Source organism: Meleagris gallopavo, chromosome 20 (genome assembly GCF_000146605.3).
Source record: "Meleagris gallopavo isolate NT-WF06-2002-E0010 breed Aviagen turkey brand Nicholas breeding stock chromosome 20, Turkey_5.1, whole genome shotgun sequence".
NCBI classification, from domain to species: domain Eukaryota; kingdom Metazoa; phylum Chordata; class Aves; order Galliformes; family Phasianidae; genus Meleagris; species Meleagris gallopavo.
Genome location: NC_015030.2, coordinates 10,301,838 through 10,316,056, shown reverse-complemented (window position 1 = coordinate 10,316,056; position 14,219 = coordinate 10,301,838). Strand labels below are relative to the sequence as shown.

The following is a 14,219-nucleotide window of genomic DNA, read 5'->3' as shown; positions in this document are numbered from 1 at the left end:
CTGTGGGCACCTCTCCTTACTGCAGCTCTGAGCAGCCCTGGCCCTGCGGAGTCACCCTTTCTCTGTAGGGCTGGGACGGGCAGCGCTGCCCCTGGGTCATTTGGGCCAAAATACCGCCTGGCCGTGTTGCTGTGAGTTACGACTCGGTGATGCCAAAGGATGAAACGCCTCCCTCTGAAGACAGTCTGAGAAAGCTGGGGCTGTTCAGCCTGGAGAAGACAAGGCTTCAGGGACAACTGAGAGAGGCCTTCAGTATTTAAAAGGGGGGCTGTAAGAGAGGAGACAGACTCTTTAGCAAGGTCTGTTGTGACAAGACAAGGGGAAATGGTTTTAAAATAAAAAGAGGGGAGACCTGGATTGGGTATAAAGAACAGTTTTTTACAGTAAGGGTAGTGAAGCACTGGCACAGGCTGCACAGAGAGGTGGTGGATGCTCTTTCCCTGAAGATGCCCACGGTCAGGCTGGAGGGAGCTCTGAGCAACCTGATCGAGCTGTAGGTGTCCCTGCTCCTTGCTTTTGGGTTGGAATAGATGAACTTTTAATGTCTCTTCCAACTGAAATGATTTAAGAATTCTATGACTCCTCTAGAATCAAATAACCAGCAGAGATCTGATTTGTCTAGGGGTGTTGCTCACCAATGCAGGTGACGTCCCCTGCCTTCCTGACTCCTCCTCCACCTGAAGTGGGGCAGAAGGGTAATCCTTTGCCCTGCGGGTGTTAGCGCTTCAGCTAATCCCTGATGGGAAATGAGACTGAAATATAAAACTGAACTGCTGGTACTGACCAGAGGTACATCAGCTTAACCCCAACATTAAACTGCACTGTGATGTCGGTGATATATTTTGGAAATTAGCTGTTGCTAAGCCTCAGGGACAAATTTCAGGGCTGCCTAATCTCCAGGAAGAAGCTGACTAAAAATAAAAGATAACAAAAGCCTTACAGCAAAACATCTACGTAAAGCTCTGGCCCAAACCTGGAGGTGACTCAGCTCAGGGTGCCCTCAGGCTCTTGGCACATCTTAGCCTGGTGTGTTCACCAGCACGGAGGGGGCTGTGTTTGGTGCCCTTTGCCAAGCAAGGCAGCCACGAGGTCAGCATAGAAGCAGGGCTGTGGGATGAGAGTGAGGAGAGAGCCCCCAAAAGGTACAGTTATTGGCTTTGCATTCTCTGTTGCGTCTTGCAGTCTGAGCTGGCAGGATCAGGTCATGGCTTGTGTGTAAAGGACCTTTTTAAGAATCTGGAACAGATGACTTCCCTTTTCTTCGCCAGTTTCTGGCTACAGGATTTTTGTGCAGCACTCCCTCTTGCTCTGCATTTCCCCCAGCAGTGGGCAAGCAGTGTTTGTCTCTCTTGAGCTGCTGGGCTTCGTGAGGCTTTTCTATCCTCATTCCTTAACCTTTACTCTCTTTTAGCACCATGACCTGGCACAAGTGGACATCTATGAGAAGCTGCCTGTTCCATTTGGGCTCGTCCGTTTTGGAGTGGCACCAGATCACCCTGAAGTGAAGGTCAGTGCTGACTTCCTTCCCTTGCCCACGTGTTTGAACGTGGTGGTGAGTGCAGGCCAGGCAGTTGGCCTCATGGCTCACTTTGATCAGGGGCTGTTGTGCTGGAGTAGTCCTTCAGTGTCTTCAAAGCCTTAATCTCTTCGCCCATACTGAGGCTGTGGCCTGGAGATAGACAAGAACTGGCTTCAGGGCTCTGAATACAGGGTCAGAAACACAGAGTCTGTGTGATGGCAAGTGCTGCTCTGAGATTGGCTCCCTGCACTGTTCAGACTGGCCTAGAACAAGAGCAAGGAGCACTGGCTGTATCAAAAGCAGTGTGGCCACCAGGGCAGGGAGGTGATCTTGCCCCTCTGCTCTGTGCTGGTGAGGCCTCTTCTGTGAGGTGACCTGATAGTGGCCTGCAGTATCCAAAGGAAAGCTACAGGATAGAAGGGGACAGACTCTCGAGCAGGATATGTGGTGATAGAACAAAGGGAAATGGTTTCAAGTTCAAAGAGAGTAGATTTAGGTTGGATATAAGGAAAAAATCTTTTATGGTGAGGCTGGTGAGGCACTGGAACAGGGTGTACAGAGATGTGGTGGATGCCAGAACACTCTGTGCTGATGGATATTGCCTTCATCCTGCAGTGCTGCAGACCGGCACTGGCTGCTCCTCCTGTGCTCTGCCCTCGCCTGGGTGTGCTCAGACTGCACTCAGTGTCAGTGATTGGAAAAATGTGGGTCTGCTGTTGGGATGATGGAGCTGGGATGTAGGTGCATACCTGAGTGAGGAGAAGTTGAATCAAGGAGCTCTTTTAAATCAGTCATTTTCCTTTGCCTTGCAGTGAGTGAGAATTGTATGGAGAGATAGATGTTGTATCTGAGGTGGAGGTGGTTGCAGTGGGAGGACACAGGAGATCCAGATACAGCAACATTTTGTGATGGTTACCCCATTTAATCTCAGGAGATTGCCAGACCAAAATGCATGCATTTTTTTATCTGAAAAATGGGAAGTATGGATATAAGGTATGTACTTGGCTTTGGATAACTGTTCCATTCCACTGTCTCTGGCTGTACCAGCAGTGGTTCTGCTGAATAGCCTCAGTCACTCAGAAGAAAGGACTTGGACTGCTGTCCTCCCTTGGTGTAGTGGCTTTCAGGAAGACTTGAAACCAGTAGGGTCTGGCAGGCAGCACCCTGAATGGAAGGGGTTGTTTGACAGGGCTCCCTTGCAAGCCTCACCTTGTGAAGGGGTGTTCTCCTACAGCAGGCTTTACTCAGAGAGGGGCTGAAGGTGTTAAAATGGTCCCATCTCCTCCAGGTGGGTGCAAAAAATAGATTTTTGTTTCCACAAGGGGAGGTGGAAACTGTGCCAAGTTGCCTCTCTGTTTGCCTCACAGTGAGTTAGTTATCTGTGAGTGCTGATAGATAAGAGCCTCAGAGTAAGCAAATCAAAGACAGGGAGAAACATTTCAAGGCTGAGAGGAATGGGGACAGGGACCTCCTGTCAGTGTGGACCTTGGACCAGCTGTGGTCTGGACATAATGTTGCTCGTTTGATCTTGTTTGATCTTGGCAGAATGTGATCAACACGTTCACACACACTGCACGTTCAGATCGCTGTGCCTACTACGGGAATGTCACCGTGGGCAGGGACGTCACGGTGGGAGAGCTGCAGCAGGCATACCATGCCGTGGTGCTGGTGAGTGAGGGTGGGCAGCCATGGAGTGTCCTGGCAGCGGCCAGAAGGGCAGACTGGTGTTTCAGTATCAAACCCTGCACGTGCCAGCTTTTCTGACTGTGTCTGTGTTCCTAGAGTTATGGTGCCGAGGACAACCGGGTTCTGGGGATCCCAGGGGAAAACCTCTCTGGGGTTTACTCGGCCCGAGCCTTTGTGGGCTGGTACAATGGACTGCCTGAGAACCGGGATGTGAGTACAGCGGTTTGTTTCCCTGCCTTTCCTTCCCGTGCTGTATCTGAATGCTGACATCCAGCTCCAGATTAAATCCTGAAAGGCCTGCAATTGCAAAAGATTAGCAAGAACCACGTTAAATCCTTCTTAGATGGTAGAATTGTGAACAATTTGCACATCAGTGAGAGCAGATTAACTGGCTCTGTAGGTTGGCAGTGTATTTTGGCCAGGCCACACGGGGACCCACAGAAGGGACTTCGGGTGGTAGGCGTGGGTCCAGGGGGATAGATGTCGTGGAGGCCTGGTGAGTTCGCTCATGGAAGGGCCTTTTGCTCCCTGCAGCTGAAGCCTGACCTGAGCTGTGAAACAGCGCTGATCGTGGGCCATGGCAACGTGGCTCTGGATATCGCCCGCATCCTCCTTTCCCCACTGGATTTCCTCAGGGTGAGTTGGGGTGCCATGAAGGTGGAGAGTGACCCAGAGTTGCTCTCTGCTGGGTGGGTGCCGGATTTCTCTGGTTTCAGCCAACTGTTAGGAGAGAGAGATCTGTTTCTGCTGAGAATATGCTTCCTGAGCCCTATTTGCCTTTGGGCTCTTTCACCAGGGAAAGCCGTTGCCCCACAATCCATAAGGTATGAACTAAAGTATGGAGCCATTCTAGTACCTAAAAAGTTGAGCTTTATTTCCTACAAGAATTAAAGGAGGAGCTCCTTGTTCTTTTCTACCACCAAACCATAGGCTTCTTCTGTTTGCTTCTTTTCCTGCTGTCGCTGTGGGCCGCAGCCTGGCTCCTGATGGCAGCACTGGACACGCTGGTTGCTGTGTGCTGGTCCAAGCCAGTGGCCCTCTTCTCCTGCTGCTGTGCTCCCCTGCAGGCAGCTGGTGTACTTTGGCTGCTCTGCACAGCTGCTGCCCCAGATGGTAGCAACAAGGGCTCTCCCTCCTAGAGAGCTGCCATGAAGCTGGTTACAGCTGTGCAGCAAGTTCCTGTATTAATGTCTAAATTAAAAACAAAAAACAAAAAAAAACAAAACAAAAACAACAGTACAAATTGGAGGCTCTGGCAATGAGTAGTAGTTCTTTGTGTTTGTGCTTGGAGCTGCCTGGGTCAAGCAGGCATTGATTTAGGCAGTGTATTCTAGTGGGTTTCACTTAGGTGCCCGTATATCCTGAAGTGGGAAATGACCCAACGAAACTACAAGCACTCCAAAATAAAGGCTTTGCTCTGTTAGACCCGTGGTTAACATGTGCATGTGGTGAGTGGCCTGGGGCAATCTCGTGAGGTGTTGGCTCATTACCTGTCGCATGGTGCAGCCTCAGAAAGTGCGTTCAGTGGTGAGGGTCTGGCTGTTCAAATAGCTTTGTGCAAAGGCGGATGACTTGTTTTCCATCCTTGTCCAGGCTCTGTACGTACAGCCTGCTTTTCTGCTGATTTTTCACCTTCAGAGGCTGTGCTTCATCTTGCTCCCTCCAGATCTGACCTCATCCCGCTCTCCTGTCACATGTCTTTGTCTTGCAGAAGACAGACATCACTGACTGCTCCTTGGCAGCTCTAGCCTGCAGCAAGGTGAAGCGCGTGTGGCTGGCTGGGAGAAGGGGACCTCTCCAAGTTGCTTTCACTATCAAGGTAAGGCGCTCTCTCTCTCTCTCTGGAGAGGGTGCTGGAGGGCAGTGTTTTTTTTTCTCAGAGTGGGGAGAGGCAGTCTGTCAATGGATGTGTGAGGCTGGGTGTCCTAGTTCCTGCAGCCGTTTGCTGGCTCCCAGTCCGGACTTGCCTGGGGCTGTTGGATGGCATCTCTGCATCAGAGGTAACATCTCCCTGCCTGCAATTCCCAGGAGCTGCGGGAGATGATAAATCTGCCTGGTACCCAACCTGTCCTGAACCCCGCTGACTTCACAGGCCTCGAAAATGCTGTTAAAGGTGAGGAAAGCGTGTCATGTTCCTCCAGACAGGGACTCACCTCGACAGACAAACATTCTAGAGTGTTCTGGAGGTGCTCAGAACGTGCATCAGAGAAATTCTTATCTTGTGCATGGCATGTGAGAGACAGGTGGTGTGGCTTGTTCTGAGAGTGATGGGAGGCCTCAAAGAACAGAGAGCAGCCTATTTCTCGGTTTCCACAGCAGCATCGTTTCTTGGAATATAGTAGCTGTCTGAGTGATGAGGGCAGGAGGTTTGGGATGGCTGAGAGAGCCTTGCATGAGAGGTCTTAAGTCTTTTGATTTAAAATCTTCCTGCAGAGTGAGAAAGAAAAAACACTGAGCTCAGGGATGTCCAGAGACTTGCTCTTCTCCACAGGCTGCTGCCTCTGAGTGCCAGCAAGACAGCAGCATTACAAGCTTTGATTTGTGTGTCCCACTGGCCTCAAGCCTCAGGAGCTCTCCTGGTCACTTTGACTTCCCATTTGTCATCTCAAAGGTGCTGAACTCCCTGCTGCATGACAAACTCCAAATGGACATTCACACATCACTGAAAACTGCCTTGATGTGGCCATGCCGTGTCCCGAGGGGCTTTGCTGACATTCCTTTCTGACCTGAAGGTGTCTCTCTCTCTCTTAGATGCCCCCAGGCCCAGGAAACGACTGACTGAGCTGATGGTCAAAACGGCCCTGGAAAAGCCCAGGGAGAAGGCAGCGATGGTGCAGGCAGCAATTCCCCGGCTGTGGGGCTTGAAGTTCCAGCGTAGCCCCCAGGAGGTGCTGCCCACCCCTGATGGGACGCGGGTGAGGGGCGTCCGCATGGCCCTGACCCGCTTGGAGGTACGGCTCACAGGGGTCCTCCTGGGTGCCAGACTGGCCACAGCCGTGCTGGGGATAGAGCAGTACATCCCTGTAGCCCTTGGCAGCTGTTATCTATAAGATGACTTCACAACCTCTGACTGTTTGGAGAGGCTCATGGTAGGCTGCCTTAGAAGCTGGTTCTACCACCAAGAACCATTCCATTTTTAAAGGGAGCTCTTTCCCATCACTGCTGCAGAAGGGCCTTTAGCAGTTCCCCTGAGGATTAAGGGTACCCGAAGCGTCTGGTGATTGTCTTATAGTCAGCAGCCTCTTCCCTCTCCCAGGGCTTAGGTGAGTCTGCCAAAGCTGTCCCCACTGGAGACGTGGAGGAGCTGGAGTGTGGGCTGGTGCTCAGCAGCATTGGCTACCGGAGCCTGCCCCTGGACCCTGCGGTACCTTTCGACACGCAGCACGGCGTTATCCCCAACAGCTCGGGCAGAGTGATGGGTGTTCCAGGTCGGTATCCACAGACGCCTTGGATGTGTGTGGAGCATGGCTGGTGTGGTGAGGGCTTTATGTTGGGAAGCTTTGCTCACCGAGGGCGCCAGTACACGGCAGCTGTGCAGCGGAACAGAAAATCAGCTCCTTCTGTCAGACTTAAAAACCTGTCCCGGTCCCAGCTAACATTAGAGGCATGCAGCTTTTAGCAAGCAGCTCTGAAGGACATGTTTATTTTTGTGTTTTATTAGGCCTTGGAGTCTTGTTACTGAAGCCGTACAGCCCATTTGGCTGCTTGGTGCTAGTCTGGAGGTACACAGATTCCTGCGACAGCACTGTCAGAGCACTGTACTCTGTCCCCAGAGCAGGGGTGCATTGTGCTGCTGTCTGCAGCTTGATGTGACATCCAAAGCTGGCACAGGGCAAGAACCTGCATCCGCGAGGGTCCACGGTCATGTGCCAGACTGAGCCTGGCTGCTATGTGTGCCCATGCAGGTCTGTACTGCAGTGGGTGGGTGAAGAGAGGACCTGTGGGTGTGATCATCACCACCATGAATGACAGCTTTGACACTGCCCAGTCTGTGCTGGAGGATCTCCAAGGGGGTGTGCTGGATGTGTCCGTCTCCAGAGAAGGCTTTGGGGCTGTGGGTAGCATCTTGCATAGTAGAGGTGAGTGTGTGTCAGGCTGTGTAGCAGCTCGCATGAAGCATGATGCAGACAGATCCTGGACCTGGGTATCCTGGGGCAGTGAGTCCAACGTGCCACCTTTGGGAGCCAAGCAGGGAAAGGGGTTGTGCTGCTATTTTGTTGCTCTGAAGTGCGGGAGAGTAGGACTTGGATTCTCTGAAAATCAGCATCATTGCTATGGTTAATGACCACTTTCTGGGAAAGGCCATTAAAAGCAGCATGGGCCATGGACACAGTGTCACTGTCAGTGGTGTAGACAATAAGTTATTGCTCTTGGTTTTCCTAGCAATCCTTCCAGGCAAATTGGGGAAAAGATTAAAATGCCCGAGAGAGTCATTTACTGCTGCAGTGTTTAAAGGCATTCAATTAAAGTGTGCGTTTGCCTCTTAACTGTCTGAGGCTTAACAGTGAACTGGAAGTGTTTTGTAAGTGTTTTGTCCCCTAAGGTGGTGCTGTGCTCACTATTACGACTCGCAAAGGTCTGACTAATCAGATTTGACTGGAACCCGCATCTCTCTCCTCCTGGCGCTAGGAATTATTATTCCTGTGCGATGCTGTGTTGGAAAAGGGCAGGGTTTGCTTGCACATCAGGTCCCTGCTAATGGGGAGGTGAGGCTGAACTCGTTTTCACTTGGTTGATGTCTCAGTCCTGTCTCTCACCATCACCCCAGGGATCCGTCCTGTTTCCTTCTCGGACTGGGAGAAGATAGATGCTGCCGAAGTGGCAAGAGGGAAAGCTGCTGGCAAACCCCGGGAGAAGATAGTAGATCCTCAGGAGATGCTGCAACTGATCGGCCACTGAAGCTGCAGGGATGGTCCACACAGTACTGTCCAGGTGCAGCACCAGGACCTTCTGGGGTCTGAGGCACTGAGGACTTTCTGGTAACAATGAACTCTGTGTTCCCTGAGTGAGTGACTCAGAACAGCTGAGGCTGTGGGCTGGCCCCACATCTCTGCAGCCAGCTGTGGCTCCTAGGAGTGATCTGTGTTGCCTGGGTGCTGCTGGCATTGGCAGATTGGCCAGAGCAGGTGAGATGCGTGCTTGGCAGGAACCTTGGCTTGACACTACACCCATGGCAAGAAGCACAGAGAAACTTTCTTGTGTCTTACTGCCTCCCCTTTAAGCCTCAAGCCAGATTACTTCATTGCCTTGTCATTCATGTGTAAGCAGGCTTTTTTTTTTAATAATAATTGTTTTAAAATAAACCCTTCCAGGAAAGACAATTTGGACCTGCCACTTGAGTCTGGCTCCTTTGTGACTGCCTTGTTCCCAGGAGCTGCCAGCCAGGTGTGTGTCTGCTGCAGCTTGTCCCAGGGTCAGCCAGCTCTTCTTGTGCAGGGAGGGACTATTTGCTGTCTGCCTGTTGGGAGCTCTAAACCCAACAGACAAGGGCATTAATTTGCATTCTGCCTTCCACAATTAAACCCTGACAAAGCCTGGCTTCTAGCTTGTGGGGTGAAATGGGATAACAGGTGCGTAACTGCCTTGTTTTGGATCACAGAAGATCCATCTATGTTGGTACGTGCTGGAGCTGAATCACGCAGCAGTGCCTTGCTCCCCTTCACTTTGCTCACTGTTGGTCGGGATTTTTTGCCTGTGTGTTTTGAAGCTTATTAAATGCTTCTCTTAGCCTAAATTGACCGTGGTGACGGTGTCAGGATTTAAGCCAGATTACAAGCTGCGAGCAGTAATCTCCTGTTTATCCGTGGTGCAGAGGCCAGGCCAGCACAGCCCCCTCCCCACCGCCACCCACGCTGTCCCTGACCGCTGCGGTCACCTCTGTGATTGGAGCTGCTCCCAGCACTGACCTGTGTGAGCAGTGAGGACGGCTGTTGCTTGTGGCTGCATATAAAAACAAACTGGGCTCCGTGATGGAGGCAGGGGGTAAATCAAGCCAGGGCAGATGGCAGCGACTGTCTCAGTTCCACGCTTAGCTACAATCTCCTCCACATTCCCTCCCGGGGCAGAGGATTTACCCCTCTCCTGGTGCTGTGTGCCCATGCCAGTCTGTGATCCCAGGCTAGGCAAGAAAGATCAGTGGCTTCTCTTTTGTCTGTATTTTTTTCCCTTCCTTTTCTATTTAAATCTTATTTGCAAGATCATTAAGAAACTCAGGAAATGTGGTACTGGGAGCTCGTACGCAAACGAGCAATAAAGCTTTTGTCGAACATCTGCTTGTGTGATGTGGCTCTCGTTACGTCTCAGGGCTGATGCCGTCCTAATGCTGAACTTTCAAGCAGGAGATTACATCAGCTCTGGGTTCAGAGGCGAACAGGCGCTTTGGAATTGGGGGGTGAGGGTGAAGGGCTGCGCAGAGAGCCAGAAGTGTGGTGGCGAAGGGGCCGTTGTGGCTGCCTTGAGGGTATGGGGAAGCAGCGGGCTGGCTCTTGCCCAGAGCTCTCCTGCACACTGCTGTGAATGTTGATGTTAAGCTGCTTTTGTAGCCGTGGCACAGGTTGTGGTGCTTGCTCTGAGCACAGCCAGTGGCTCTTCCAGGCAGGCGATGCTTTGGGATAAGTTTTGAGCTGTGATGACAGGTTAAGGGGTGAATCTTCCTTTGCCGGACCCAATGTCTTAATGCAGAAGTCGGCTGAAAGGTTTGTGCAGGGCTGCTGACAGCTGTGTGACGAAGTCAGCGGGGCACAGATGGAGCCCGATGGCCGGCTGAGGGACCGTGACGGTGGCGTCGATTCGATACTTTCAGCTGCCCCTTTTCCTGCCGCTTGCTCGCCCGTGCCCCAGGCGGCCGCTCCGCTGCATCCCCGTCTCCGGGGCTCTCCGTCCGTCTCTCCGGGACGCCTCTGGACGGTCCCTGTCCCCGCGTCCTTGTCGTTAGGTGGCGCTGAGCGGCCGGTGACGGGGATCGAGAGGGGCTGACGGGGCCGCGCTGCCGCCTCGCGCTCCGGGCGGCTCGGGTCGCTCCCGGGAGCGGGTGCTGCTGTTCGGCAGAATTCGTTCTGCGGGTGTTTGCTGCACGGTGTCGCTTTCAGGGCTGCGTGCCTGCAGCCCCCGGGCTGCGTTCGCCACCAGCAGCACGTGGACCCGACGTCCCGAGCAGCCGCGGAGGAGAAGCGGCTCTGCAGCGGGGAAAGAGCCGGGCGGGCGACGCCGTGAGTGAAGCTGTGTGCTGCTGAAAGGGGGCCGGGAAGCTGAAGTTACGCCCGGGATGAGCTCGGAGATCTCGCTGGCTTTGCTAAGGGGCTGCTTGCTGAAACCGGCCTCCTAAAATGAGCGTTGAGAGCACCCGGGACACAGGTAATATAGTCCGGCGTGAGACAGACCGGCTGGGGGCAGGTTGCCGGCCCCGCAGCAGGGAGGTAAGCTGCCGCTTAGAAACCAGCTCACGCCACCAAGGAAAATGTTGGGAAAAAAGCCTCTCAGCTGTGTGGCGAATGGATGAGTCTCACCCCGGGGGCTGCGCCTTCCCAGCCCCGCAGAGCCGCCGGGCTGCTGCACTGAGCCGGGCTGGGCTGCTGGCGGGGAACAGATGGCTCTGCTGCACTGACCTCAGCGCTTTGGCCCAGCACAGCTCCAGCAGCCTTCCGAGCCTCGGGGAGGGGCTCCTCGTCTTCCCAGTGCTTCCCCAGGTGGGAGTGGGGCCGAGGCACCGTTTCTGGGGTTCCCGACTTCCCTTCCCCCTGCACTGAGGGAATGAGTTCCTCTCGGCTCAACCTCATCCCTTCTCCAAAAGGACTCCGTGTGCATCCTTGGCCCCAGAGCTCTCAGAGCACCCACATTTCACCTCCTGCCCTTAAAGACTCAGTGTTCCACTGCTCTGCACTCCCGTAAGTTTTCTGGGAGCCTGAAGCCAGAAAGGGGATGAGAAGCCCCACAGGCACTGTGCCACTGGAATTCACCCATGCCATTGTCACCGGTGAAGCTGCACTGGCCCCATAGCCATGTGGGGCACCTGTATGGAGTGGGAGGATGCCCCCGCTTGGGGTTCATCTCCGTGGGATTCGGTGCTGTGAGCTTTCCCGGGGCTGGGAGGGGAGCAGAGATGATGAGCTCATCGTTCTGTCTCTGGGAAGGCACAGCAGCTGCCCCAGGGCGCAGTTTAGGGACCGGTGAGGCAGTTGTTGGAGGCCGAGGGTTGATTACACCCCAGGAATGAGTGATTTCCTCCTTTTCTGGGAAATTTCCACTTCCAGCCTCTGGGGCAGCCCTGCAGGCAGCCGCCACCTGGGAGGAGGAATTATCCCTGTGGTGACAAAGCCCTCCCTATTTATTTCAGCTCCCTTAATTACCGAGCGGGAAGGATGTGTGGCAGCAGAGGGGGGCCATGGTGTGTGCACAGCCCCATCCCCACGGCCTGGCTCCCACCTCTGCCAGCTCTGCTTCACTTTCTGTCTCCATTCTGTTTTTGGTGGCCAGGATCAGGGGCAGCTCGGTGTGGGTACCAAAGCCCCAAATGCCTTTAAGGGGCAGAGCAGTGATCCCATGAAGGTGCTCCTTGCACACATTCCTTTGTTAAATGAGCCCTGGGATGAAAGGATAAGGTCGGTTCCCAGTTTCAGCAATGGATGGGCTCAGACCACCCTTACTTTGGCCACGCTTCTGGGGGAGGCTGGCAGGAGCAGGACAGGCACAGAGCTGGGGCCAAACCCCGGCACCATCCCTCGTGCCACCCTCAGGGCTCAGGTGACGGCGCAATGTTAAATGGCAGAGGGACCCACGGCTGTGCTGCTGGGGCTGCTGTGGGGTGCAAGGAGCCTGCGGTATGCATGGAGCAGCTCTGTCCTCCCAGAACAGCCCTCCTGCGTTTCTGCAGCCCTCCCTGCAGGATGTGGCTGTGCACCAGGAGCCGTCAGCGCATGCTGCGGGCAGTGAGCAGCACGCAGAGCCTCCTGCAGAGCACACAGTGGGGGAAGGTAATGGGGAGATGGGGTGCTGCGGGCTGAGAACATGCTGGGGTAATGCACAGCGGTGTGGGAGGGGAAGGAGAAGAGGGGCGGGCAGCTTTGTGCCCTCCCAGCCCAGCAAAAAGAGGGGGAGCACAGCACACCCAGGTTGGACGGTGCTGAGTGGGGAAATGAGAGGTTTTCTCTTTGGAGGAAATGTCAACCCGTGCCTGGCAGGGCTGAGGGCTTCCTCCAGGGTGCAGTCGGTGCTTCCGTTCTGCTCTGACCTTTATAACCACTAGGGTGCTTTTCTGGAGAGGAGATCTAAGAAGGATTTGTGTTATTCACGTGTTGAAATAAGGTGGTTTTGATGATTGCAAGTCAGTGCCGAATGCTGGGGCTGTTACAGAACCTCAGGGCACGGCCATGGCAGCAGGTTGGGTGCAGGAATTCTGCTTTTTTAACAGGAAAAAAAAAATGTTTATTTTATTTTAATACCTTCAGAGGAGAGAAAAGACGGCTGTCAGGCTGGCACGTGTGGCACTGTAGGCCCATCCCTGCTGCAGGGACCCTCCAGATGTACCCAGCTGTTCACTGTGCCCGGGTGGGTGTGTGAACCCATGGAGGGGAAACAACCCATGGGATGGAGATGGGATGGCGTGGGAATAGGGCTGCTTCCTGTGGGAAGGACCAGCTTTCCAGCAAGGCCCATCCCAGCCCTTGGTGAAAGGGTTAATTGCAGCTGGGTGCCCTTTCTCTTCTGCAGTGCTGAAAACAAGGGTGAGCCTTGCCTGTTGATGGGTAGAGGAGAGGAGGTAGTGACCTGTTGCTCAGCCTCCCCTCTCCTTTTCCTGGAGCACGAGAGTGGCACCGTGCCCACACTGAGCAGGGGCTGCGCACACCCCAAGCCCTGCAGAATGCTCACGCCTTGGAGATGTGAGCAAGCTGTCCTGGAGACAGCCAGGCTGCTGCTCATAAATGGGTTAAAGCAAAGGCCAAGAGGAAAACACAATTTCCATTTGTTTTGGCATCACTTTCAAACCCGGAGCCCCTGGCCTTGGGGAAAGGCATGTGGAGGTCCTACGCTCACTGCGAGCAGCAGCGGGGCTGGTGTGGGCTGAAACCTCTCTGGAGATGATCTTTCCCTGAGGAGACGCGTGGATGGGTGCTGGGCTGCGTTTGGTGCTGGGGGAGCGTTTGGTGGCACAGGGATGTGATGGTGCTGCAGGCGGGGGGGTGATGGCATCCCAGTGCCACGGGGGTCTCTCTCAGGGGTGGCCGTGTCCCCGGGCCGGGCACTTCCACCTCCAGAGGTGCCGGGGTGCTGCAGGCACTTGGTGCTGTCTGGGGGCCGAGGGGAACCCAGCGCCCAACCTGAGGACAACGGGACCCCCTGGGGTTCTGCCCATCTCCCCTTGCCTTTGCCGGGGCTCCCCCTGCTCTCCCCCCGAGCGGTGTCGGGGATCAGCTGATGCCTTAATACGGGCCCTGGCGACAGCTGGAGGCTGCTGCTGCCGGCGGGGGCTGCGCTCCCTGTGCCCCCCTGCGGCGGATGGGGGCCCGGGGCTGCTCCGTGCTGGCTGGGGGGCACCGCGATGGGCAGCAGGACGGTTCCCAGCGGTTAAGCTAGCAAACGGCTGGAAGGTATTTGGGGTGTCCGTGTTTGAGGGGGGACGTGGGCAGTCTCTGATTCTTTCTGTGGGTGGGCTGTAGGGGGGCAGTGTCCGGGGAGAGGAAGGGGTCCTTGCCGTGGGCTGTGCCACTTTGCAGGGTTATTTTTTTCGTGGGGGAGCTTTGCTGCTTTGGCTCCTCACGCCCGGAGCACGAATTTGGAGGGGGGACCGCAGCCAAGCGGCGAAGTTGCGGCTCGGCAGAGGGCAGGGGCCGGGAGGACATATGTCTCGTCCTTCTGCCAACCCCTCCTTTTCCTGCCCTCCCTTCCCGTGCCCGCATCTCTGCCTCCGTCCCCGATCCCCGGCCGTCCCGACCCGGCTATGGCTACCGGGGAACCGCGAGCATGAAGCTGGGGGCAGCGGTCCTCTTGGAACACCTGCTGGCATTGACTGAGCTCGGCC

The 14,219-nt window shown here is 54.8% G+C and overlaps 1 protein-coding gene across 1 annotated transcript in view; it reads left to right on the top strand.

The window, feature by feature from the left end:
- The window catches only part of FDXR (ferredoxin reductase), a 10,665-nt gene extending 1,190 nt beyond the window's left edge, over positions 1 to 9,475 (top strand). The window contains exons 2-11 of the mRNA XM_003211598.3: positions 1,412 to 1,507; positions 3,065 to 3,187; positions 3,302 to 3,415; positions 3,740 to 3,841; positions 4,917 to 5,024; positions 5,234 to 5,318; positions 5,957 to 6,156; positions 6,462 to 6,633; positions 7,111 to 7,284; positions 7,974 to 9,475. Of these exons, the coding sequence (XP_003211646.1) occupies positions 1,412 to 1,507; positions 3,065 to 3,187; positions 3,302 to 3,415; positions 3,740 to 3,841; positions 4,917 to 5,024; positions 5,234 to 5,318; positions 5,957 to 6,156; positions 6,462 to 6,633; positions 7,111 to 7,284; positions 7,974 to 8,104 (1,305 nt within the window). The 3' untranslated portion in view covers positions 8,105 to 9,475. The remainder of the gene's footprint in view (positions 1 to 1,411; positions 1,508 to 3,064; positions 3,188 to 3,301; positions 3,416 to 3,739; positions 3,842 to 4,916; positions 5,025 to 5,233; positions 5,319 to 5,956; positions 6,157 to 6,461; positions 6,634 to 7,110; positions 7,285 to 7,973) is intronic.
- Positions 9,476 to 14,219: the final 4,744 nt, after the last annotated feature.